The sequence below is a fragment of the Cotesia glomerata genome, linkage group LG3 (genome assembly GCF_020080835.1).
Source record: "Cotesia glomerata isolate CgM1 linkage group LG3, MPM_Cglom_v2.3, whole genome shotgun sequence".
NCBI lineage: Eukaryota > Metazoa > Arthropoda > Insecta > Hymenoptera > Braconidae > Cotesia > Cotesia glomerata.
This window is the reverse complement of record NC_058160.1, coordinates 2,851,600-2,878,484: the sequence shown is the minus strand read 5'-3', so window position 1 is coordinate 2,878,484 and position 26,885 is coordinate 2,851,600. Positions and strand designations below refer to the sequence as shown.

The following is a 26,885-nucleotide window of genomic DNA, read 5'->3' as shown; positions in this document are numbered from 1 at the left end:
CATACAATGCTCCGATGTAATTGAAGATAAAATTTAATTATTTTCTTAACTAATAAAACTAACGTTAGTGTGATATATTTTCGTATTGTATTTTATCTTCTGAAATTGATTTATTAATTGTTTAAACAAATGTCAATAGTCTCTGTTGTCATTCAAATAACGTACTACCAATTTAACTTCAATTTATTATTTTTTTTATCTTCACTCAATTCAGTTTATTTTTTGGATCCCAAATCCCGTGATGAAGTTTTTTTTTTTTCATTTTTATTCCACTCCGGATAAATTCGATTTTATGAAACCGAATAAATATTAAAATTATTAAATACGTTAGACTATTAATAAAAATAACAAGTGTAATTGGCAATTTAGACAAATAAATTCACTGAAATTAATTATTGAAATTATTTTTACTTTTTTTTTGAGCTAAAAAGAATTTCATTATCGGGATTTGTCCCCGGAAATAGAAAAGTCGGAGCAAAATAGAAAAGTCGGTTAATGTTATATTATTCGTTTTATTTCATAGTGTGTATTGCTCTCTGTTATGTGTATTCATGCTAATATAATGTTTATGTCAGAGAAAAATAAAGTTAAGTAAAGTATTTTACTTGCAGACGGACATGATATGAGTAAACAAAGTCTTATATGTATATAAAAAAAAAAAAAATAATAAGAAGTACGCTTTATATCGGTAAATACATCAGCTTAATAAATTGAACTATTTATTTATTTATTTTCTTGTTTATTGATTTAATCTAGTGATTGCTTTTTATGGTGAATTTTTTTGTTGATCAAAAAGTGTTAATTCAATTGTAAAAAGGGTTGAGGGGTAAAAAGAAGGAATCAAAGGAATAAATTGAGGGAATTTTTCGATTGACGATGTCGTTGAGATATCTCTGAAAGATGAAAAGGACAATTAAAGAGTAACAATCGTTGAATTTAATTGTAGAGTAGGGAACTGGTGGGACGGATTCACGGGAGAAAGAAAAGAATTAAGGCACCCCTTTGCTGGATAAATTATTTTCTTGGGGAAAACTTGAGAAACGTTAAAAAGACTTTAGTGTCTGGCGTCTTGCTTCTGTATACCAGTTTTTCTCTTTCCTAGTGAGGTCTTTTAAATAAATGTCAACCCCTGGGAATATTATCACGGAAAAATACTGTTATAAAAATATCTTTCATAATCATTTGTTATCATCTCGAGGGGTAATTATTAATTAGCATTTATACACAATCAGTTACTAATTTATTTATGTTTTGTAATCTTCTGTGTTTTATTATTCAAAGGATTATTTTTTTTTTAATTTCACAACAATTATAATACATAGAAAAAAAAAATTTCTTGACTGGAGAACAAAATTCTTGGCTCAAGAAAATTTTTGAGTGTCTGAAGGAAGACTGAAGTTGTGTTGGCCGGAGTAAAAATGTTTTTTGAAATTTTATTTTTGGTTAAAATAATTTTTTCTTAATTCAAATTATCATAAATACTTGATACAATAAATTTTTATATTTGATCAAGATTTTTAGATACTTTAGGGAAACAGCGCCACCTACTTCAACTGAGAAAAAAATTTTCTCACTTTGAGAACCTATTTTATATTACTTTAGCGTGCAATTATACATATTGAATGAAAAAAAATGATTCAATATTATTTGATCTTCCCATTTGACATGTTAATCAATGAAAATATTAATGAAAATTTACTTCTATCTTTATATTTATTTTCTTGGAGCAAGAGAGAAATTTTTTCATGACAAGAAAATTTACTTCTACACTGTTAGAAGGATTTAATTCTATTTAATAAGATTTAGTAACAGTTACTAAATGATTTAGTAACAAACCTTTCATTACCAAATATTTAGTAATAGGTACTAAATCATTTATTAAAGCCCATTTAGTTCCACCAAATAAATATTTAGTAGTATTTAACAAATAATTTATTGGTACTCAATAAATCGTTTATTGGTATCAAATAAATTAATTTTTCAACTAATTTTAGCGTGTAACCTAACTTTTTAACTTAAATAAATCAAAATAATTAAAATAAACAATTTTAAGTAAAAATATAAGGTATTATGAGAAAAAGAATCTCATTAAATTATAATTTTTTGTTTGAGACATTTATAAAATTTAAAATTAAACAGGTTTTTAACATATCAATAATAGACAAATTTAAAAAAGTAAACTAAACTCCACTGAGAAAAGACATGAATAGAAGCCATTTATTGGGAGTATGTGTGTTTTTAAAGATTTGATAAATCTCCTAAAATCGAGCTGAATGAAATAATCTGAGTTAGTGAATAGGTTATGTATCACAAAAACATTGGAATTAAAGCATAGCCATCTACCGACAATACAAGTACCTGTTACTAAATATTATTTGGTGGAAATAAATATTTATTTCCAAGTAATAAGGCTTTTTTCATATAAAGAAATCATTTATTAAACTGTAACAAATAATATTGATAGGTACAAAATATTTGATTCTTCCGAATAAATGAATAAAAATTTTGTTACTAAATCAGTTTAGTACTCCGTACTAAATCCTTCCATCAGTGTATCAAGAACTAAATTTTTTGGAGCAAGAGGCTGAATTTTCTCAAAACAACAAGATTTTCTTGACTTAAATAAATATTCTTGGATCAAGATACGTATTTTTTAAAGCAAGAAAATAAATTTTGTTGGAATAAGAGAAATTTCTTGTGTCAAAAAAAAAATTTTTTTTTTCGCTCAAGAAAATAATTAGGAAGAAAAATATTTTCTTGGCTCAAGTGAACCTTTTTTTCTGTGTAATAGTAATAGTAATAATGGAAAATTTAAAAAAAATGTCAAGGATTTGCTTGAAAAGTATATTAAACAACTCGCATTTATAAGTAGTAATTATCATTCCCACAAAAAATTCTGAAAGAAAAAGGTTGAGACAGAAAACATGACTGTAACATAGATGTAAAGGTTTATCCAAGTGCATATAAGTGAGTAAATCCAGGCGAAAAAGTGTATGTAGATGTAGATGTAGATTTCAAATGGATAGTAGATGGCTGATTGTAAAGCGTATATAGAGACTACAGAACTAGAACGAGCAGAAAAAGCTCTCGCAAGCATACGACTTGTAACAATCCTTTGTGAATACAAAAATAGAGTTACGCAATACAGTAGCGAACTGCTTCTAGCTTCTGTTGAGCCACCAGGTCATTCTCCGTTGCCCTCTTGCGTTTTTCGCCCCTATTTCCCTTCCGTGGGTTTTTTTAAGCCCTTCTGCGGCCAACGCTCAACATTTCCACCTTGCAAAACAGTTGACGTTACAAGTACATTAATATACCCGAGCTATTTTTTCAGGCTATTTTTTAGTTTTGTTACTCAAGAACTGGAAGCACCTTCCGCTTAATAATTTTTATAAATGTCCCTCCGATAAATTTATTTGCATTAATTTAATTAATACAGTGACATATTTTTCGAGGATGGTAATAATAATTATTACAACTAATTCATAAATATTCATTTGAGAAAATTTAATATTGAAATTCTTGGAGATTTTACGCGACAGAAGGGGGTAGAAAAAGTTCTACGTCTAAAAAGTTTTATATTAAAACAACACTCACAATATTTAAATAACTTTAAATTAAGTAACGGATAATATTACTAAGAAAATTTAGTTATTTTTTCTTGATTTAGAAAATTATACTGAATCCATTAAAAAATTGATTTGTTCAATAATTATAGTTGCAAAAAATTATTCAATAATAAATTAATATTAAATTAATCAATAAATCATTAAACGGATCAGTATTTTTTTGTTATTCATATATTATAAGTGTATACACTCTATTTATTCGCACAGGCAGCGTATCAAAATTTAATAAAGTAAAATTAAACTTTAAAATTGATAAAACTTTTTTGATTTTCACAAATTTCTAAAGATTATCTGAAATTTATTATTAAACCTAAGTATTGTCGATAAAATGGTCTATAACTTCATTCCTGCGGCGAAGGCCAAAAATTTTTCCTCACAGACTTTTTTATTTAACTTAATATTGTATCGCTTTAATTAAATATTTCGGTAGATGCGTCAATTCGTTTATCTTTACGCTTTACTATCAAAATATTTTTATTATAATTTTTCCCGCTGCATGCTTATTATTACCTATTATTTATTATTATCACAAATTGTGAATTTCTACCTAAGGATCAGATCCTTATATTTAGATGCTTTAAAACATTCATTTTAAATTTAACATGTAGTACTTATATAGTATAATACGGAAATATTGAAATTGGAAATGATGTGACACTTAATTGACATTTGACGATTTATTTTATGACATTATATTTAATATTTAATTTCATAATTTCCAAGTTTAACTTCAAATCTATTGATGTCTTTTGAAATATTTTCAATATGATGTGATGAAATATATATTCAAAAATTTTGTGTTAAATATTTAACACACTTGTATCAAATTGACCCACAAAAGTGTTAATTTCTTTCTTTCTTTTTATATTTATAAAAATACTGTTGTTATATTTCTTTAGTTCTGCCCAGTATATTTATTATAATATCCAATATTGATTATCAAGGTGATGAATAATGAATGAACGTAAAATGTACTACAGACCTAGTTAAAGATCCATCAAATGTCAAATATTCGCAGTAATTAAGCGGATAAATAATTAATTGTCCAGAAAATCACGAATGATTTAGCCCGAAGAGAAGATTATCCATCTAAACTGATAAAATTAGTTTCACCTCAGATGACACGGCTGTATAAATTCTCGATTTTAGCTTATTGTATCTAAAGTTGATCAACTACAATAAATAATAACAATAAATTTTTTCCCTACAGTAAAACTTATAAAATTAAGTGAAATATAAAGGGTATTTTTAAAACGTCGTTAAAAAAGTTTATAGAGTTGTTTTAGTCGCGATTATCGTCAGCGTCGGCAATATTTCTACGAATTTTAATGCACCGTCCAATCGTAGATGGCTCCGTGAAGCCGCGTAAAACAATTTATGTTTAAAACGGGCATTAAAATACCCTCAAACAAACCCCTACCCTCAACCCGGCCCTTACAAGGAGCGGAAACTAAAAAAGTAATCCACACCCCCATCTTCATTTTCTAGAGGATTCAAACTACTGTTTTAGCGCAAGCTCGCAGCTCATGTGTTGTAAGGTTTAAATACATATCAACACTTTACGAGCCAAGGGAATTTACTCGAGTTTAAAAGTACATTATCAGAAAATAAAAGCATCTTCATTCCATGAAATATAAAATGAATTTATCTTCAAATTTAGTTTTTTTTTATTTGATCAATGATTATTATTATTATTATTATTATTATTATTATTATTATTATTATTATTATTATTATTATTATTATTATTATTATTACGCTTTCGTTGCAACAAGTTGCCATTAGTATTTCTTTACTTTCGCTTTTTGTTAATAAACCGCATTTCGCTTATTTAATAATTTAATTTGCTTAAATTAAATGTTATTAATTATTCTTGAGTTTGTTACAGATCATTTGTGTTATTTGTGCAGTAACTCACTGCTTTCTCAGTGCCGGCTGTGTGTTCAACCACGTGTCAACCGGCTTCGCTTTATTATTCACACAATGCTTTATTTATCCGCTTTTATTTAAACAATCCGCAAATCAACATATTAAATATAACTTGTATTTAGTGTAAATAAATTTCTAGTTCACATTGTTAATAATATTTCCGCATTTTAATTGAGATATCCAGACCAAAACCTGATCCTCCGCTTTCCCGCAATTAGGTACATCATTTTAAATTATTATTATTATTATTATTATTATTATTATTATTATTATTATTATTATTATTATTATTATTATTATTTAAGGTATTTAATATATCTATATATATATTAAGGTGTGCCGAAATGTAACTTCCGTGGAGAACCTTTTAAAATTGGAATTTTGAGTTCCACTTTTAACAGCAGCTGTGTTTGGGCATTTCCTGAGATATTTCGGGTTGAGAGAATTCATTTAATTATTTATAGGATTTTTAACAGGAGATTTAATTGGGCACTTCCGGCCAAATTTTGAATTTTCACCGGAAACACCCAAACTAAGCTTCTGTTAAAAAATTCTATGAAAATCAAATACATCTTCTTACTCCATAAGTATCTCAGGAAATGCTCAAACGCAGCCCCTGTTAAAAGCGGAACTCAAAATTCCAATTTTAAAAGGTTCTCCACGAGAATTACATTTTGGCACACCTTAATATATATATATATATATATATATATATATATATATATATATATATATATATATATATATATATATTTGACTCGAAGATCGGTGTTTATTGATAAAGATAGATTCTAAAGTTATTATTCTAAGCCGAATACTCCCGATCCAAATTCTTGAAGAATGACTAATTTTTTTGATTATTACTTCTTCACTATTATATTTTATCGGTATGAGGTCTCATACCATCAGAGAAAATTTAGGTAAAATACACAATTAAAATTCGTTTATCGACAATTATTGTTAGAGAAAGATGTAATTTTTTTACTCAGTGTAACTTTTTCAATAACTGAAAAAATAATTCAGACAGCCCAGACCAGGACTCGAACCTGGATCTTTTGGTTACGCCATAATGATAATAATAATAATTATTATTATTTATAAAAATTTACGCAAAATTACTTTCAATCAATTCAATTTTTTTTTTATTTCGCGGTTTTCTGCAGATAAGAATTTTATGATTTATAATACACTACACATAGAGAAAAATATGGAAATTATTCCTATAATTTTAATGAAATGTTTTCCTATACCATTGTAGGAGCGATTACTTAAATTATGGGAATTATACCCATAATTTTTGGGAAATGTGACTATAATTATGGGAGTGGTTCCTATAATTATAGGAATGATACCTATGATTATTTACAAAAAAAATTTATTAGCAAAAAAATATATAATAATTACTTTTTATTTTTTAGACGAGATTGCTTCGTTATTATGAACATAAACATTTTTATATTATTATGTGCGTCATTCCCATAATATTATAGGAACCATTCCTATAATATTATAAGAACCATTCCTATAATATTATAGGAACCATTCCCATAATATATTCAAGCTATTCCATTATTGTAAAGGAATGTTTCCAATAAACTATGGGTATGGTTCCCATAATAAGCATAGGATTGATACCTATAATGATCATTTTATTATAGAAACCATTCCCATAATTTTTGGAAAGGTTCCTATAAATTTCTCTTCGTGTATAGTTTAAATTAATTATTATTAGTGAAAAAAAATTTAAAAATAAAGTTATTTAGGAAAGCATAATGGATGATGAATACAACATTCTTCCTGGCATATTATTTTTGGAGTGGAGACACTGATAAAAATTGATGGGGTGCGAGGACGGAATTTGATCTGAGAATTTTTTCACGCGTCCCCGTATGAAGATGAGGAATTTTTCATCATTACTGAGCAGGGTATCGCGAAACTGGTGAGGATGGGGTTGCGGTTTAGAGGCTGCTGGAAAAAAATTGTTGAGAGGGAAATAAATACAAATTGCGGGATTACCGGGGTCTCTTGTCGAATACGAGTCTGTCATGATACCCGTGATTCGGTATTGGGGGTGAGAACTATTTTCTAAGCATTACTGTTATATTATGTGTGAAATGTTGAAGGTGTTGAGATAAAAAAAAACACATAAATATACGTATTTAATGACAGATCAATAATTGAACAAATGACGTTAGTTCAATAGTTGACATTAAGAATAATAAATTTAAAATTAAAAAAAAAATATGTACGAAATAAATAAAAATAATTATGATAAAACATGAGAGATATATACGAAGAAAGGGTGTGTCGGACATTCGTGCCCTGTCATGTCCGATAGGAGCGATATACCTCTTTGGGATTTGTCCTTTAGAATTAGCTTCTCAACAACTTCTCTCTTAATTGCATAATAGAATGCCCGCATGTTAGAAGGGTAAGAGGCGATGATTTCAAGTGAAGCTTGGTAAGGAAGGGAAATTCTAAGTTTAACGTATATCAGCTCTCCACCTCCTTTACAGCAGCACAACCACTACTAATTTAACTAATTAAAATGGCAGTACAGCCTCTAAAGCAAAGTATCTATCTTGAATTTCTTACAAATTTGAGGACTGATAATTATAATTTAAGCAGTCGAATTATTTCTAGTAAATAATTAACTTATTTAATTATCAGCCCAATAATTAATCATCCCCAGAGCAAATGAGTTGTCGTTTGGAACGATTCGACCTCCTTTATTTAATCGAAAACTTATGAAGTGACAGCTGAGCTGCTTTAAATATTTTCTACCAAATTCAATTATGAATTAATTATAATCATTAATAAACTTTGTTATCAATAATTCATACATCAAGCTCACGAAATCGAGGCAATATTTAATTTTTATTAATCTTTTCATGATAAGAGAGTGGAGAAAAAAGATTCGAGTGTCTGGAAAGGGAGCAAAAGGAAGAAATAAAATTAAAATTTTAAGAGCGAAATAAAAAACTCGATAAATTGATGAGACTAGTGCTCGTAATAAGATGGCTAACGTTTTACGGCGATCGGCGAGCTCTTGACGAGTTATTAATTGCTACAAAAAATATAAAAAATATTTAAAACTCTAAAAAAGTAACGTTTGTAGTCTTGGGTGAGGCAAAAGCTTCTATTCTGCTCGCAAGAGCGATCACTTTTTCCAATCAGTCCCTACTTGGGTATTTTTTTCTCACAAGTAATAAACCACTCTTGGAATTTATATTATAAAATACTGTACTGGATTCATCAGATATCTGATTATTTTTTAACAAATTACTGACAAAAATTTTTGGAAAAAATTGCATTGATAGATTGATAAAATTTTTACAGGTGAAATTTATTTTTATACATTAATTTATTGCCAAAACTCAAACATCGAAAAAAAAAAATAGTTAGTGATAAAAAAAAAGTTTTCTATTCACGAATCTCCTCGAAAAAGAATATATATGGAATCATATGGATCAATTCGTTTCAAATCGACTAATAATTGAAATTTACCTCTTTCAATTTTAATAAATTTTGGCCCAGTTATTTTTTATCATAAGCGAACTCCTGCAAAAAAAAAAATATATTTGCACCTGTAGAGAAAAAATTATTTTAAAAAGATTTTCAAAAAATAATGAATGTTAATAATTTTAAATTTTTAAAAAACGTAAAAATAAATGCCCATTAAGAAGGTTCGGGCAAATCTAATGTAAAAAAATTCCAACTTTGAGCTTTGAAATTAAGTATACGTACAAATAAATACGTCATTTATTTAATCCCAAAATTTTAAAAAGATTCACCGTTTAGTTACTTAGATATTAAATTTTAAAAATCACATATTTTATCTCCTTATACACGGGCTCTTATGGCGGACAAACGTTTTGTCGAGACTTTAATTATTTTTTTCAATATTAACCTCCCAACTTTAACGGATAAAAAACTATACACAAGAAATTTGGATTATTGCAAAATATAAAAACAATTTAATAATAATATATTACCGATATAATTTTTGAAATATTTAAAGTCAAATTTTATGTTTGCAACTCGTTTATCGTCAGCCATTTATTCGAATAAAGATTTGACAACATCGCGTCAATAGCTGAGAAAAAAGAAAAGGATAGAAATATAGTTACAGAGAGAGAAATTTTTAACTCACACACTCATCCACGTCTCTGTTATGGGTATAATCAAGCGCGCGATTGCCAAATCTGTTTATTTATTCCGGCAAGTAATAAATACCAAAGTCATTTTATTACTCTACTTTATTAAATAAGTAAAAATCATCAATTATTAAATTGTTTACATTATTTTAAATTAAAATAAAGAATTTTGACGAATATTGGGAAGACTAAAATTAAAAAAAAATTTTAACATTATTTTGACTCATTAGTTACGCTCGAACTTCCTTAAATTTTTGGGTCAAATTTTTAATACAATGTCTTGAATAGGCAACTTAAAAGTTGAAGTACCTATCATTCATAGGCAGTGGTACAAATTCATAATGAAGTGAAGACAATATAGGGGTGGCTTTTGTCAAAGTAGCCCTTAAGAATAAAATCAGATATCAGCCGTCATACGTGCGGGTGGCTTCTAAGGACTCGTTATCCATCGTACAGATGTGTATTGTGTATCCAGCGATTGCGATGCTTCCGGAACACAGTAACTTTCATTGTTTTGAGTTGAGATGTAAGATACACACATAAGATTAGCTTGTATATCACATCATACATCATACATCATCAAATTGGGTTGATATCACATTATCAATTACCAATTATAACATATCATGAGAGAAGAGAAACAAGAAGTCGCGAAGCGGTACCTACTAAGTGGCTAGTGATTGAATTAACGATTGGATTTTCAGTCATTGCACTTTACCTCTGCCTCAACGTTTCTCCGCGTAACATGTTTCTGTTAATTTTCATCTCGGTACACAGATATATGTGTATATATTTGGCTTGAACTCTGTTGACCCAAATGAGAAGATGAGAAACAGAGCCAAGGAATCGTGCCGACCATCCTCGTGAATCGCTCGTTACGTTAATTTAATAGAAGGGGTGCATTCACTTTATATATATACTGCTATATATATATATATATATATATATATATATATATATATATATATATATATATATATATATATATATATATATATATATTTCCTATGCCCCTCATTTCGAGGGATAGCGACCGAACGTCTTAACCCTTCGCCACCCTACAGAAACCGCTCCTTTTGTAGGAAAGTTAACCCAAACCATTTAGCGATCACGTAATATATCCCTTAAGATGAGAGTTTAATATATTGACGTTTATTCAATCATGATTATTAATTATGATTAAATAAAAGGAAACACTAAAAGCATAGCCATCTACCGACAATACTTGCCAAAGAAATATTTAGTACCTGTTAGTAAATATTATTTGGTGGAACTAAATATTTATTTTCATGTAATAAGGCTTTGTTCATATAAAGAATAGTATATTACACACCTAGGGAAGTAAAGTAAGAAATGTCTCAGATCACATGTAATCTGTGATCTGAGGCTTACTTATTTACTTCCCGTGGAGTGTATACTATTTTTTTGCTTGACGAAGGCAGAAAGAAGCAACTTCGTTTAGCGCAGCAGGCCGAAAGTTGATGCTTTCTGCCCGTCGAACAAAAGATCATTTTTGTTTATACCTCGGTCGAAAGTACGCATCTTTTACACCTATTTCAAGACAGAAAGTTAAAGATTCGTGCATTGATTAAGCTACACATTCGCCTTCTATAACAGCGGGAGCAAATGCTTTCGCTAACGCGACTGACATTAGTCATTTGTTACTAACTATGTTTTGTTTACGCTGATCATTTACGATTGATGGTACAATACAACTTGGTTATATTTCTTTCTTTCTTCTACTTACATGAAATATTTCATATATAGATAGTGATATAGATAAAAATATAAGTGTCGTAAGAGTGAATAGATCATCCGATGTAACTTATAACCAGGTTGTACTGTACTGAGATTCAGTTTGACAGTGACGTGTGTAAAATGGATCAACTTTATTTAATAAATGAATTATTTAGAAAAATGTACGCAGTAAAAACAATTTAATTTGATTTTTATTAATTATTGTTCGCTTCGCTCGTGCCGCAAATGTCGGGGGCAGGCATAAATTTTTTTTCGATACAGTACATGAAATATTTTACGTACTTTCGAACGGCTATAAAGAAAAATAGTATACACTACACGGGCAGAAGTTTGAGAGCTCTGAACTGCGCGCCGTGATGCCCTCGGCTACGCCTCGGGCATCATGGCGCGCAGTGCAGTAATCTCAAACTTTCTGCCCTAATAGTGTAATATACTATATTAAACTATAACAAATATTATTGATGGGTACAAAATATTTGTTTCTCACAAATAAATGAATAAAAATTTTGTTACTAAATCAGTTTAGTACTCCGTACTAAATCCTTCTATCAGTGTGTTACTTGCCCGCTCCGCTGGGCGTTTTATAGAATTGCATTTTGGAATCTAGACTTGAAATTTAATTAGAGTATTGTTTTGACTTGCACAGATTCCCAATTCTATCGAATTGGCATGCACCTTTTATCCATGTAATTATTCTAGCTAATATTCATTGTAACTTTCAATGTGCAATCATTATAGGATTCCCGTGTTTTTCTTACAAAAATGAATAATAATTGATATGAAAAAAAAAATTTGTAATGAGCATTGAAAGTTTCAGTTAATAAGAAATTGCAGGTCTCATAAGTGAAGAAATCTGCCTAGTATATAAACATAACCAATAGAATTAAATAATTTATTTCAAACAAATGACAATCGAATAGAATAAATTTAGTTACAATAAAAATTCATTATTTCTAAGTCAAAAAAATATAGGCTCCGGATAAGTAATCACCAACATCATATACTAAAACCTTCTCCGAAACACGCTGCATCTTATGGTATAAGTATTATTCCGATCGGTTTAGTAGTTTTCGCAGTATACAAAAAAACCGGCTTTCCATTTATTAGTATAGATATTTGTTATACTTTAATATATATATATATATATATATATATTTTTTTTTTTTTTTTCATGAAAGAATTATTATTACTTTTATTAATCAATTTTTTCTCCCCGTGTAAGAACAATAAGAGCACAAAAATATTGAATAAAATTATTGCCACAATAGTTCCGAGCTCATACGACCGCAAATCCATTGAGTATATAAAAAAAATAAAAAAAAAACACTTGGCATTGTTTTAAAAAATTCACGAGTGTATATTTACGTAGCAATAAGTAATAAGTGATAAATCAAAGAACTTACCATATAACAGAGCTTTTGTATCTGCGGTATTACCACCCTCAAGTATATTTGCTGATGAACTCGCTGGTAAGCGATGTAACCAAGAGCCTGATCCTCGTTCCCTTTAAACACTGATACATTAATATTCCGATGTATATTTTTATTTTTCATTACTCTTTTCATTTTTCACCTCTTTTTAGTTCTTAAACTCTCACTCTTTCTTTCTCGCTCTCTATGATTATTATTATTATTTTATTCTTTCAACGGTTTAACTCTTCCACATTGTCTCGTCCTTCTCTCCTGGCAGCAGTAAGCTGTAAATATTAAAGCGTATAAATAACACAAGCTCATATGTTTAATATAAACCGTAAAACGTCACAGCAATGCCAAATTACTTTGCACAACTCAATAAACCTCAACAACTGCTTGCTGGAATTTATTGTGCTGGAAAATAATAAAGTTTTTTAAACTTAAAATTGCACGCCTCAAAAGCTGGTAGTAATATTCACTTTTATCGACGGATATTCAAAATAATATTGACAATTAAAATATTTAATACATGTATTATACATGTACAAGTAGTTTGGTGGAAGTATTTGGAATGAGGCGAGGCATAAGTGGGTCCGGGGTAAAAATCGCCGGGTAGGAAAGGGGGTAACTATCTCAAAGGTACCTCGAAAGCTCCGTATAAAATTAGCCACCAGGGAGTTCTTAACAACTGTAAGAAGCAGCCGAGTACGTGGGGGATTGGCTTCGCACGCAGCTAACCACCCTTGTGAGACAATCCGCCCTCTTATGCTCCGGTAACTCTGTCGAATTTGTAGTTAAACCTGTAAATGTTAACCTGGGAATTCTGTAGTCTTGTGTGAGCTCTAATCTTTAATCCTTCCGTGCTTCAAACTCTTTCAGGAAATAAATTCACATGTATTGAAAAAAAAACTTGATTTGATTTTTGAATCAAAAGAAAAATTCTTGAACGAAGAAAATTATTTTAAAAAGTTTCATTGTCTTGAATCCAGAAGTAAATTTTTTGGACGAAGAAAAGATTTCTTAGTTAAAAATTTTTTTTACTCAAATTAAAACGATCTTGCATGGAAAAATATATAAGCGAAAAATATATGCAAATATATTTCAGATATATTTTTTTTGCGCTAAATATATGTCCGCATATATGTTCACATATATGCGTGGATCTATGTTCACATATATGCGTGCATATAAATGCAATATATATGTCTAGAGAAACACAGAAAAAAATTTAACTTAAATTAAATAAATAATTTTGAAGAATTTAACTTTCTTGATTTGAGTAAAAAAATTCTCAAACTTAGAAATTTTTTTTTCAGTGTATGCTTACAAATATGTCTACATATATGTCTACATATATTTTAGCATGTATCTTTGCATATATGTCAGTATCTATGTGAAAAATATATGTTGACATATTTTTTTTTTGTGTAAATATATGCGGCATATATATTATATATGCGACATATATTTTTGACATATATATTTCTCCATGCGAGATATGAAGCTTTTAAAAATTATTTTCTTGGTTTAGAAATTTTTGTTAAGAATTGAGCAAATTTTTTTTTTGATCGTTAAATTTTCTTTGCTTAAAAAATGATGAAAAATTCTTGACTCAAAAGAACCGCTTCTCTTTAGAATAATTGTTTTTAGATAAAAAATATTTCTCTTCAGTTAAGGAAATTCGAGCGAATCTAATGTAAAAAAAAATTTCCAACTTTGAGCTCTGAAATTAAGTATACGTATAAATAAATACGTCATTTATTTAATCCCAAAATTTTAAAAAGATTCACCGTTTAGTTACTTAGATATTAAATTTTAAAAATCACATATTTTATCTCCTTATACACGGAGTCTTATGGCGGACAAACGTTTTGTCGAGACTTTAATTATTTTTTTCAATATTAACCTCCCAACTTTAACGGATAAAAAACTGTACATGAAAAACTTGGATTATTGCAAAATATAAAAACAATTTAATAATAATACATTACCGATATAATTTTTGAAATATTTAAAGTCAAATTTTATGTTTGCAACTCGTTTATCGTCAGCCATTTATTCGAATAAAGATTTGACAACATCGCGTCAACAGCTGAGAAAAAAGAAAAGGATAGAAATATAGTTACAGAGAGAGAAATGTTTAACTCACACACTCATCCACGTCTCAGTTATGTGTATAATGAAGCGCGCTATTGCCAAATCTGTTTATTTAATTTAGCAAGTAATAAATACGAAAGTCATTTTATTACTTTACTTTATCAAATAAGTAAAAATCATCAATTATTAAATTGTTTAAATTATTTTAAATTAAAATAAAGAATTTTGATGAATATTGGGAAAACTAAAATTTAAAAAAAATTTTAACATTATTTTGACTCATTTGTTACGCTCAAACTTCCTTAACTAATTTTTTTTTCAGTATGAATTTGATAATTTTTTAAAGTTCTTTAAAATGTAATGATTTAAAAAGATTGAAATTTATCTAAAAATTTTAAAAATTACTTCTCAATGATTGAAAAAATAACTATTAAACCTTTTTCTGCCCAAAATTTTCATGATGTTCGATACGCCTCAGCAAAACAAAAAACTGAATAAAAAAAAAAACAAACGAACCATCTAGAGAGAGTTAGTTTACTTGGGATCTGGTAGTTGGTAGGGTCGTTTGTTTTATAGATGAAGCGCCGGTATTTATTATATAGACGATAAAAGGTGTCACATTTATCTCCAAGTTTACCCGCTCGTGGATGGAAGAAGAAAAGAGTGGGAGATAATGTTTCTTTAAAAGCTCCGAGACTTTTTCTCATCATCCACTGCTGGTATTTATGCCTCTAACGCTATTAATGTTTACAACTGTACTTATGTTTGTATTAATTTTACAAACATCTTAATTACTCTTCGTTACTATTTATGATTATTATTATTATCAGTCTTTGGACTAAAAAACATCCGATGAGACTTATTGGAAAAAATATCCCAACTAAAAGATAAATAAATAAATAAATAACAAATAACTGAGAAAGTTAAATAAAACAAAGAGAAAAAGGGAGCGCGTGAAAGCATAAAAATAAACATTTTATTATTTTTTTTCCATTCCAGCATAACTTGATAGTATTGTCGGATTTATGGAGCATTTGGTGCATTCGATATTTTTCTATAGTCGATCGAGTCACCCCTATTTGTCTTATTTATGTTTCTTTTACAGAGCTGCCTTGTCCAGCTTCCATTTGTACTCTTGCTTTTTCATTCCCTTCTATTCTGCTTTAACATATATGTTATATCCCCATTGTATAAATATCTATACCTATACGGCGAGATTCCGACTCACGGATAGCCGCTGGCCAAAAATACTCAACAGCAAAAAAGCCCCGCGTAAAAGTGGACACTAGATTTTACGGAGCTCTTTCATATACCAAAAAATAATATATGACAAACACGTCTGTGTTATATATTGAAACAATATATTTATATTATTCGCTGAATATCATTTCTATTGAATTATCCCCTAAATTTTTCATAAAAAACGGATCGCTTCTTGATTCAAAACGGTGAAACTCTTCGAAATTATTTTATTGGTTCAAAAATAAGTTTGTTTATTCAAAATATTGAAGAACAATTCATAGAAAGCATTCAACATAAGAAATTATATTTTTTTTTTTTATTAAAAAAATTTTTTGTTATTTCTGACAGAAATCTTTCTGACAAATTTGGAGATTTTTTTTTTGTAACTGATTTTTAAAATATTGAAATTGAAAAAACGCTCTTTTTCGATTTTTTTTACTCATTTAATTTCGTTAAAAATGGTTTAATTAAAATTTTCTAATTTAAAAATTTTTGGTATACTTTTTAACAAAAAATGATCAGAAGTATTTGCATATGCAAGATTATGTCTAAAAATAAAAAAAAGTTAAAATTAATTTATTATTTAATATTTTCACGTCGTGCATTTGATTTTAAAATACTCAAAATTACAATATTATGTATCTGCATAACTTTACCTTACATGGAAGTTGCAAAAAACAAAAAAAAATTTTTTTTTGAAATTAAAAAATTCATATTTTTAAAAAAAAGAAAAACACCTTTCCAAAAATTTCAGGATCTTTTAAGATCAGTACAAGGTATCATACAAAAAGAATTGAGCCAAAATTTTAATGGTGCTCTTCATTTTTGACAATTTTCAAAAATTCAAAATTTGACAAATTTGGCATTTTACCAAATTTTTTTCCAAAATTTTTTTTTTCTCAATAGCCCTAAGTGTCCCCTTTCAAACAAACGAAAGACCATTCCTGTATCTATAATAGCATTAGAGATATTGCAAAGACAAAATCGAAAAACTGGAAAAATCGCGAAATTTTGAATTTGCATATCTTTCGAAAAAAAATTTTTTTATTTTTTTTTCTTCGACAGAACTTCGTTTTATGATAAAAGAAAACTTCCGACCGAAATTCATCCAAATCGAAAGGGGTCGATTCCAACTATTGGCTATTGGTCGATTTGACATGGAATGAGCCATATGTGAATTTTTGATTTTAAAATTCAAATTTTAAGTCTCAAATAATTTTCTTTTTGTCTGCTTTATTTTATTTTTTTTTATTTTGTTCAAAAACTTCTCAAAATAATTAAAACTGAATAATTCGAAGCAAAAGTTCCTTGACAGAGAAAGGTTTTATAATTTCTGACAATGTGTTTTAAAATTAAAAAAAAAAAAATAGAATAGAAACGGCTTTAACTAACATTCACTGTTATTATAACAATCAAAGTTGACTTAATGACTGTAAGTTGACGCATGCAGTAACAGTAGGAGTAATTAGTATAGAGGACAGATGGATGTCCCATAATATATGAGTGTATTTATCCTCGAAAAATATAGATATATTGTCAGTATTCTATCTCTACCCCATAGAATAGGTACAATCCACAATACTATCCACATCCACATCCTGGGGGTATAAGATATTGCCCTTAGCGGCTTGCCTTGCTAATGACCCGACGCCTCCTCGGATACCGGCAATTGCTTAAATACAGATTAAATACTACCTCGCTCTAGTTATATTATTTAATTGTATATATAGAGCGTATGAGTACAGCGGTTGTTAGGAGTTTGGGTTGGGGTTAGGGTGATTCCGCCAAAAGTAGTAGTAGTAGTCAGCGACAGTAGTAGCAGTAGTAATGGTGAGACAGGAGAAATGGAGACAACCCCTCGTGTGGCAAACGAGAAGCCCATAAATCGCGCGATAATTCGCGCTCTGTGCGAGACACGTCGGTTGTTCGAATAATTATCCCAAAGCGCGATTGTATTCCTCGCGGGAAAATAAAATAACCTAGAGCTTGTATTTGCTCACTTAAATCTTTTTAGAAAACTTTTCATTCAAAACTAAAGTCGTCAAATTTTACTTCTCACAATTTAATGACAATACAAGGATTTTCAATTGGTTTATAATTAACCCGTGTAAAAATCATCTGATATCATGATGAGGTTCATTATGAATCTCATAATTTGACACAAATATGAGATTCATATAAAAGCCATATTAATATACATTTGATACCCGTAATAAGTAAAATATTTATGGGAACAAATTTTTTTTTTAACTAGATTATAAAATTTTTATTTTTCTTATTGAAGAAAGAAAATTTCCAGTAATTTTATTATGGAATCATAATGATATTAACATGACTTTATAATAAAGTGATAGTCATATCTGTATAAAATCATAATGATATCATACTGATATTGTTAGCCTTTTTAAATCGTGATAAAAAATTATTGAGTCATAATTATATATAGGAAATAATGCAAATTAATTGAATTAGATAAATGTTCAGGAGGATTCAAATTGTTTTCAAAATAAAAAATAATTATCTTAAAACGAAAAAATTTTTTCAGTCAAAAATTATTTTAAATCAAGATACTTAGTGTTTTTCTAAATATTCTTTTAAGTTAAGAAAATCAAGGGAGAAATTAAAGTAGTTTAAAAGTATAGTGTATAATAAAAATACTCTTTCTCTCAATTATTATACACTAGTTGTTACTCGCCCGCTCCGCTGGGCGCTTTATAGAATTGCATTTTTAGATCTAGACTTGAAATTTAATTTGAGTATTGTTTAGACTTGCACAGATTCCCAATTCTATCGAATTGGCATGCACCTTTTATCCATGTAATTATTCTAGCTAATATTCATTGTAACTTTCAATGTGCAATCATTATAACATTCCCGTGTCTTTCTTACAAAAATGAATAATAATTGATATGAAAAAAAAAATTTTTAATGAGCATTGAAAGTTTCAGTTAATAAGAAATTGCAGGTCTCATAAGTGAAGAAATCTGCCTAGTATGTAAACATAATCAATAGAATTAAAAAATGTATCTTAAACAAATGACAATCGAATAGAATAAATTTAGTTACAATAAAAATTCATTATTTCTAAGTCAAAAAAATATCGGTTCTGGATAAGTAATCACCACCATATCATATACTAAAACCTTCTCCGAAACACGCTGCATCTTATGGTATAAGTATTATTCCGATCGGTTCAGTAGTTTCTCCATTTATTAGTATATATTTCCTCTGATTAACCAAACATATGAAAATTTTACTAATCTATTTAAAAAAAAGTTCGTTCCCGTAAGTATTTTACTTATTATGGGTTTCAAATGTATATTGATATGAGGCTCTGAGGCTGGAACCACTTCAATAAGCTCCTGGGATAAAATAACTATTAAATTATTCATTAAATACTTCTCAGTTTATTATTACAACGCTTGTGGTCTTGAATCAAAACTTGGAACAATATTTTGTAGTAATGTTTGTTGAGTGTAACGTCTGTGTTTTAAATGAAACTTGGCATAATTCAAATATTTTTTCCTAGAGATTTTCGATATTAAATTGTATTATTCGACTAAATAATGTATCATTACCAATTTAAATTCTTTTGGCTAAGTTTTCAAATTCATACAGATATTTAAAAAACACAAATTTTTCTGTTTATCTTCTCCTATTTTTTTTTCTTTTCTTTTCATTTTTCTCAAAATGCAAGTGCATTAAAACATTATTGTTTATACCTTTTCTTTTATATGTAATATAATCTTGTAAAAGGACGTTAAAGTTATTCTCTAGTGACCCTGTTATTGGCTATTGCTGTTGGGTCTTTGGTTAAAGAAATAAATAAATAAATATGGCTTTTATATGAATTTCATATTTGTGTCAAAATATGAGATTCATTATGATATTCATAATGAACCTCATCATGATATCAGATGATTTTGGCACGAGAAACTTTTTAAGTGTCGAATTTTAATGATCATTATCTATGAAAATAAATAAAATTTTAAACTGTGGACTTATGAGTTAATGGGGTAAATAAAAAAAAGAAAAAAAAAAGGGGGAAATATAAAAATATTATCATGAGAAATTTTAATAAATTTAGTGTCAGTGGGTTCGCGGATTAAATAAGTTAAGCGAGTCGAAAGTCGACAGTGGCGCCAGGGGAGTGGTGAGAATTATTAAACAGTCTTGTTTTCCTGTAAATCAGTCAGAACAACCCCTCAGGATGTTGTACAATGCTTGCATTAACTTCAAGACGTCGCTAAAAATTAATGTATCAAAAAACTCTATTGTGAAAAAAAATATTAAGAATAATAATTATAATTTTATTATTATTATTAATTTTTTTTACTATTGTAAAATTTAATTATTTTAAAAATAAATGCGTAGCGATAATAAATGCAAATTTCTGCATGAAAAAAATCAAAAAAAAATTTTTTAATTAACAACGTTGAAATTATTTTACAAAGTAAATTAAAACAAAAAAAAAATAATATTCAGATTGCCTTTATCGTATCGATAAAAAAAAAAGAGGCGATAAATCTTCTTTTAACATCGTCACTGTTTTGCGTGAATTAGACGCTCATGAGGGTTGCGAGGTAATAGTAAGACTGAGTAGGAGTAGGGTGTGTTAAAAAAGAATGAGAAGCAGATAAAGACAGGATTTAAAAAACTGAGATCCTTATTTTCGTTGGCTAGTGAGAAGAAAACCTTGACTCGTTAATTTGTCATTTCTCATCCCTTCTTCTCTCTCTTATAATAATACCACGTGAGTTTCTTTGTCAATGTCTATCGGGCTCGAAGATGCCTCGGGGCTTATGTTTTTAGTTTTTGCTTAGGGAAAAATTTTTTACTGCTGATTTTTTTCTGAAAATTATTTCCACTGCATTCGTTTCGTATCAGTACATATCAAAGTCAACAGCTAAACCAACTGGTCAGGTTTTTTTTTATTATTATATTACTTTTTTTTTTTTACATTCCGTCTGGTTTTCATTACCAGATTTACATCCCGTTCTTTAGTAAACTCTACTTATAATGAAATAGAAAAGCGATAATAATCATGATATTGTACGACGGATTTTTAATTAGTGAATTTATTTTTAAAAATAACTGACGTTGAAAAAAAAATATTAAAGTTCGGTAAAGTTTTTAATAATGGATAATAAGAACAATAATCAGTTTGCGCAAAGTAGGAAAATAATGCTCCCTTTCTTGGATAGGACGGAGTTTATACTTTCGGGACTGTAGTGCAGTAATAATAATATAAGAGATGTAGAATTGTTTGGTGAGGAAGAGGAAGAAGTAGGAGGAGGAGAGGGACAGTTACCCCTTTTCCGGAGACTCTGAGGATTATGGGGCTTTGCAAGGATATCAATTATAACCAGAAACAGTTATTCCCCGTGCATCGGGAGACATTGTACAACCCCATTGGGCCTTTCAACCCCTTCGAGCCTTTCTAATCCTTTGTAAATTATATTATTTTCCACTGTTTGTTTACTCGCTACTGCATTTCTCGTTTTCGAGGATTTGCGGTTTGACTTGCTACTCTGTTATTGTAGTTATATAAATAATACTATATTGTAATAATTATTTTTAATGAAAAATGATTAAAAATTTCATTACTAGTTGTATGAATAAAGAAATTAAATTTTTTATCATTATGTTTTGCAATAATTATATGACCATACTCTCTTAAAATGAATCAGTGGAATTTCACTGTTTCGCAGCTATAAGTATACCAAATGGTATACTTATAACTATGAAATAGTGAATATATCACTAATTTCCAGTGATTTTTACTATTTCAGATTTCGAGAGTATCTGACCTGATATGGCTAATTTTATGATAGGCTACATGTGGACATCATATCATCTAATATGAAGATTCATAGCCACGTAAGAAAATTTTTTCACAGATAAGCTCATATTTAATTTTTTTATCAAAGTTATAGTGTTAAAAAACTCCGACAGAAAGCGTATAATCGTTTGATTTTCTCTTTAGAGGAGATTTATCTTTAAGGAAGTTCGAGGGTAACTAATGAGTCAAAATAATGTTAAAATTTTTTTTTAATTTTAGTCTTCCCAATATTCGTCAAAATTCTCTATTTTAATTTAAAATAATGTAAACAATTTAATAATTGATGATTTTTACTTATTTAATAAAGTAATGTAATAAAATGACTTTCGTATTTATTACTTGCCGGAATAAATAAACAGATTTGGCAATAGCGCGCTTGATTATACCCATCACAGAGACGTGCATGAGCGTGTGAGTTAAACATTTCTTTCTCTGTAACTATATTTCTATCTTTTTCTTTTTTCTCAGCTTTTGACACGATGTTGTCAAATCTTTATTCGAATAAATAGCTGACGATAAGACGAGTTACAAACATAAAATTTGACTTTAAATATTTCAAAAATTATATCGTTAATGTATTATTATTAAATTGTTTTTATATTTAGCAATAATCCAAGTTTCTTGTGTATAGTTTTTTATCCGTTAAAGTTGGGAGGTTAATATTGAAAAAAATAATTAAAGTCTCGACAAAACGTTTGTCCGCCATAAGAGCCCGTGTATAAGGAGATAAAATATGTGATTTTTTAAATTTAATATTTGGGATTAAATTTGGGATTAAATAAATGACTTATTTATTTATACGTATACTTAATTTCGAAGCTCAAAGTTGGAAATTATTTTTTACATTAGATTAGCCCGAACCTCCGTAAGGTCTTAAGTGCTAACATAAAAATCATTTTTTTCAGCTTTTTAAAAAATTTTTCCTTTAACTTTTGTCCTGAAAGATTTAGTTATTAATCCAAAATTCTTCTTTAAGTTAAAAATTATATTCAAAATTTAATTATTATTGTTGTATGTTGCCTGGTAAAAAAATCAGCCATATGTGATAATTATTTCATAATTTAAAATTTTTTGTGTAAAAGTAATAAGAAAAATGCGATTACTGATTACAAAAAAAGAAAAAGTAAAAAAATAAGGCATGTTGTATGATCCTCACGGCTTCACCCTTAACTTAACACCCTTATTCGTTCGGTTATGGGAGCGAGGGCCACAAGCAGAAGCAGAAGCACAAGGACGTCCTATTATGCAAATGTATGAGGTGAAACTGCCCGAGCGGAGTATGATCGTCATGAGATGACCCTACTTGGGAGATATGCATTCACCCTTCCTTCGGGAGGGTAATTCTGGGTATGTTGTACACCATCAACACCTGCAAAATGAGTCCTCCGGCCAATAAAAAGTTTAATAAAACACGCCGTAACATCTCCGAAATTTCTCGGGTTAATTTGGCTATTTGGATATACGTGCCGAGAGGGGGGCAGAGAAAAACTCGGAAAATTTAACCGAACAGATTAACTCCACTTTAGACGATGCTGCGATATGGAAGGACAGACAAAAACATAATGTTATATGATATGATATAATATAATAATTTAAAATATGAAGAAGAACATCAATGAAGATTATTTCGGATAACAAATAGCTAGGTGTTTGATAGAGAAGTATAGAGCTCAGGTGTGGGTGTATAGGTGTTGACTTTTAGTGTTGAGAGTAAGTAGTGACCAGTGTGCATGGATTTCTCTGATAGCAAACAGTCAGTATCGATCAGTATAACTTTGGTAAACAACTATTGCCAGCTTCTATTCTCTCAAATGTCATCTCTCTCTAAATATTTTTTTAACGTCGCGTTTTTAAGACAATTATTGACAATTATTGTTATTGTATTTTCAATTTTTATATTATAAATTTATAATTAGTTAGTAAATTTATTGATTATCAAGAAAAATTTTCAAAGTTTTTGTTTATGACTTATGAGTATAAAAATAAAAATAAAAAATAGAATGAATCAAAAGTATGAAAAAATGTTAATAAACAATTGTAACAAAATTTTTTTGTACACTAAAAAAATTATTTAATAATAATATTTATTATTTGTTAGCTTTGCTATTTACAATTTACATTATATAAAAACATAAATATTTTCTTTAAAATAAATAAATACATGTAGACATTCTTAATAACTATTTATATTTTTAAAACCATCAACATTATTTATAATATAATTTTTGAGTTCTATTTTAAATATATTTAATCACTCTTCGTTTATTATGTCACATGGTAATTTGTTATACTAATGTAGACCTCTATATACAATTGTTTTTTCCGCAGTTATTGTTTTTGTTTTTCTTATTTTGAATTTGGATTTATTTCTAGTTTCATAATACTTCTCATTCAACTGAAATTCATTGTGAAGATAATCAGGGTAGAGCCTATTTTTTATTTTATGTATAAATAAACAGGTGTTATAAATTAGTTTTCGTCGAATAGACACCACCCCAATGTATCTAACATCATGTGTAAATTTGTGTATTTAGTAACATTTAGAATGGCACGCATAGCTATATTTTGAAGTTTTTGTAAACAGTCCAAATCACTATTAGTGTAGTTCAACATTATTGTTCTGCAATATTCTAAATGTGGTAGTACAATAGTTTTATATATTAAACATTTAGTATAACTCGAAACTATGTTTTTTAGGCGTCGTATCAAATTAATTTTTTAACAATTTTACTATTTACATACTCTACATTTTTCTTGAAAGTAAGATTGTCGTCTAATTATTACACCCAAGTATTTAGTCTCAGTTACATATTTTAATATTTGACCATTTAATACTAAATTAGAACTATTTCTTTAGCAAAAAATTCCTGTAGTACCAAAAAAAAACTTGGTATTGTTAGCTAACATTAATTACGCTTTTTATTATTTAATTAAATCTACGGATGAAAAACTTTTTAGTATAATATCTATTATGAATTTTATACTCAACAATTTTAAATTAATAACATTTTTTGTGATTGTAATAAATTTTGAGTTTTTGTAAAAAAAAACTGAGAAAACTTGAAATTTAGTGGTGAATGTTTTTCGACTACTATTTACCGAGAGTTAATTTTCTGAAAAATGTTTTTTTTTTTTCCACCAAATTTCATACTTATTTAGTAGTAAATTTTAACATTTTTTACGGTTATTAAAATTGCTATAAAATAATAATTTTTGATTATTAATATTTTTACTATACCAAATAATTTTTGACAATTTATATTTTAACAGAAACAGTATTTTTTTTTAAATGAAAAAATATTTTGTTAAATAACTAAACAATAAATGGAAGGGGTTTTACGACGACAGATGAAATCGTAATTCAATAGAATAGTCTAGTGATGTCAAGTGTATTCTGTACATCATCGTGGCAACTTGTTCATTGAGTTGGTTTGACCCGTATCAACTGAAGACTGAAACTACCCTCGCTCCTCGAGCCCGCAAAGGCAATAACGATAATAATATTAATAATAATGATGATGATGATAATAATAAGGGGTTGTTATCGATACTTCGTGCGGTATACACTTTACCGGGTCACTCCTGTATTAGTATCAACAGTATTGTCTAAGTGCACGTAACAAGAACAACAAACAAAAACAAATAGATACTGGGAGAAACTGGGTAGCTTAAAGTTTGACGTTTACTCTCTACTGATCAAACTGTTTTATTGTATCACGATGAAAATATCTGTATGTTGTAAATGTATATGAATTCACTTTACTCTTCACACTTGTGTGTCTTAATATTACAGAATATATTTCCATGCTTCGTTATTTAATTAATTAATTTTACTCGGGTGCTTCCCAGCTCAATATTCTTTATACTTTTTTGTTCGTTTATTTTGTTGTGTATTTAATTGAGTACTATCTGATCAGGAGATTAATTTTTTTTTGTATATTCGAGTAAATATTTATTGAAATTATGAAAATGTAAACGGGGCGATAAGAATTATTTATAATTCAACAATTTATAGAAAAACATTTTAGGACTTTTTGTGACGTAATCAAAAATTATTTTTTTTTTTTTTGAAGAAATTTACCTTAACTTTTTAATTACGCTGAAAAAATTAATTTAATGCAAAAAATCATGAATTGATAAATTTTTTTTGATTTAGTCCAAAAAATTTTATTTTTGATTAAAGTCATAGAAATTTTTTAACATTATTTTTTTCTCTAGAATTAATTTTTTATCATGTACTAAATATTTTTTTAAGAGTTGTAAGTAATCAAATATTAATAAAAATTCACATTTTAATTCGTCAATTTCAATAATTTCAACTCGAACAATTTTCAATAAAAAATTTAGTAAATTAATTAAATGAAAAATATTTTAATTAATAAATTAAATTTTACAAATCAATCTCTCGAATTTTTATTAAAAAATTACCTAAATTAATTAAATAAAAAATACTTCAATTAAAAATTTAATTTTACAATTTATAAATAAATCTCTTAAATTTTCACACAAAACATTACAACGCTAATCTATAATTAAAAAATTTTTTATAAAAAAAATTATCATCACTCGAAATTAGATTAAAAATTTTGCAACAACCAAATATTATCCAAGACCACCCAAAAAAAAAAATGCCAACTATCATCGAATCACAAAATGATTAATGCCAATCACATATTGCATCTACGTATATGTATAAGTACGTATATATTTATAAATGCAACAAGGAGGGATACGATGGAAGTAAGTTGTACAGTAGAGAATCAGAGTTAAGTAGAAAACGTGTTGTGGATAAAGTGCGCCGACTCAGTAGCCGCGTGGCCAC

At 28.1% G+C, this 26,885-nt stretch overlaps 1 protein-coding gene across 1 annotated transcript in view; it reads right to left on the bottom strand.

Moving 5' to 3' along the window:
• LOC123260454 (peroxisomal hydratase-dehydrogenase-epimerase-like) overlaps nt 1-13,035 on the bottom strand; it is a 48,476-nt gene extending 35,441 nt beyond the window's left edge. The window contains exon 1 of the mRNA XM_044721555.1: nt 12,874-13,035. Within this exon, the coding sequence (XP_044577490.1) occupies nt 12,874-13,035 (162 nt within the window). The remainder of the gene's footprint in view (nt 1-12,873) is intronic.
• Nucleotides 13,036-26,885: the final 13,850 nt, after the last annotated feature.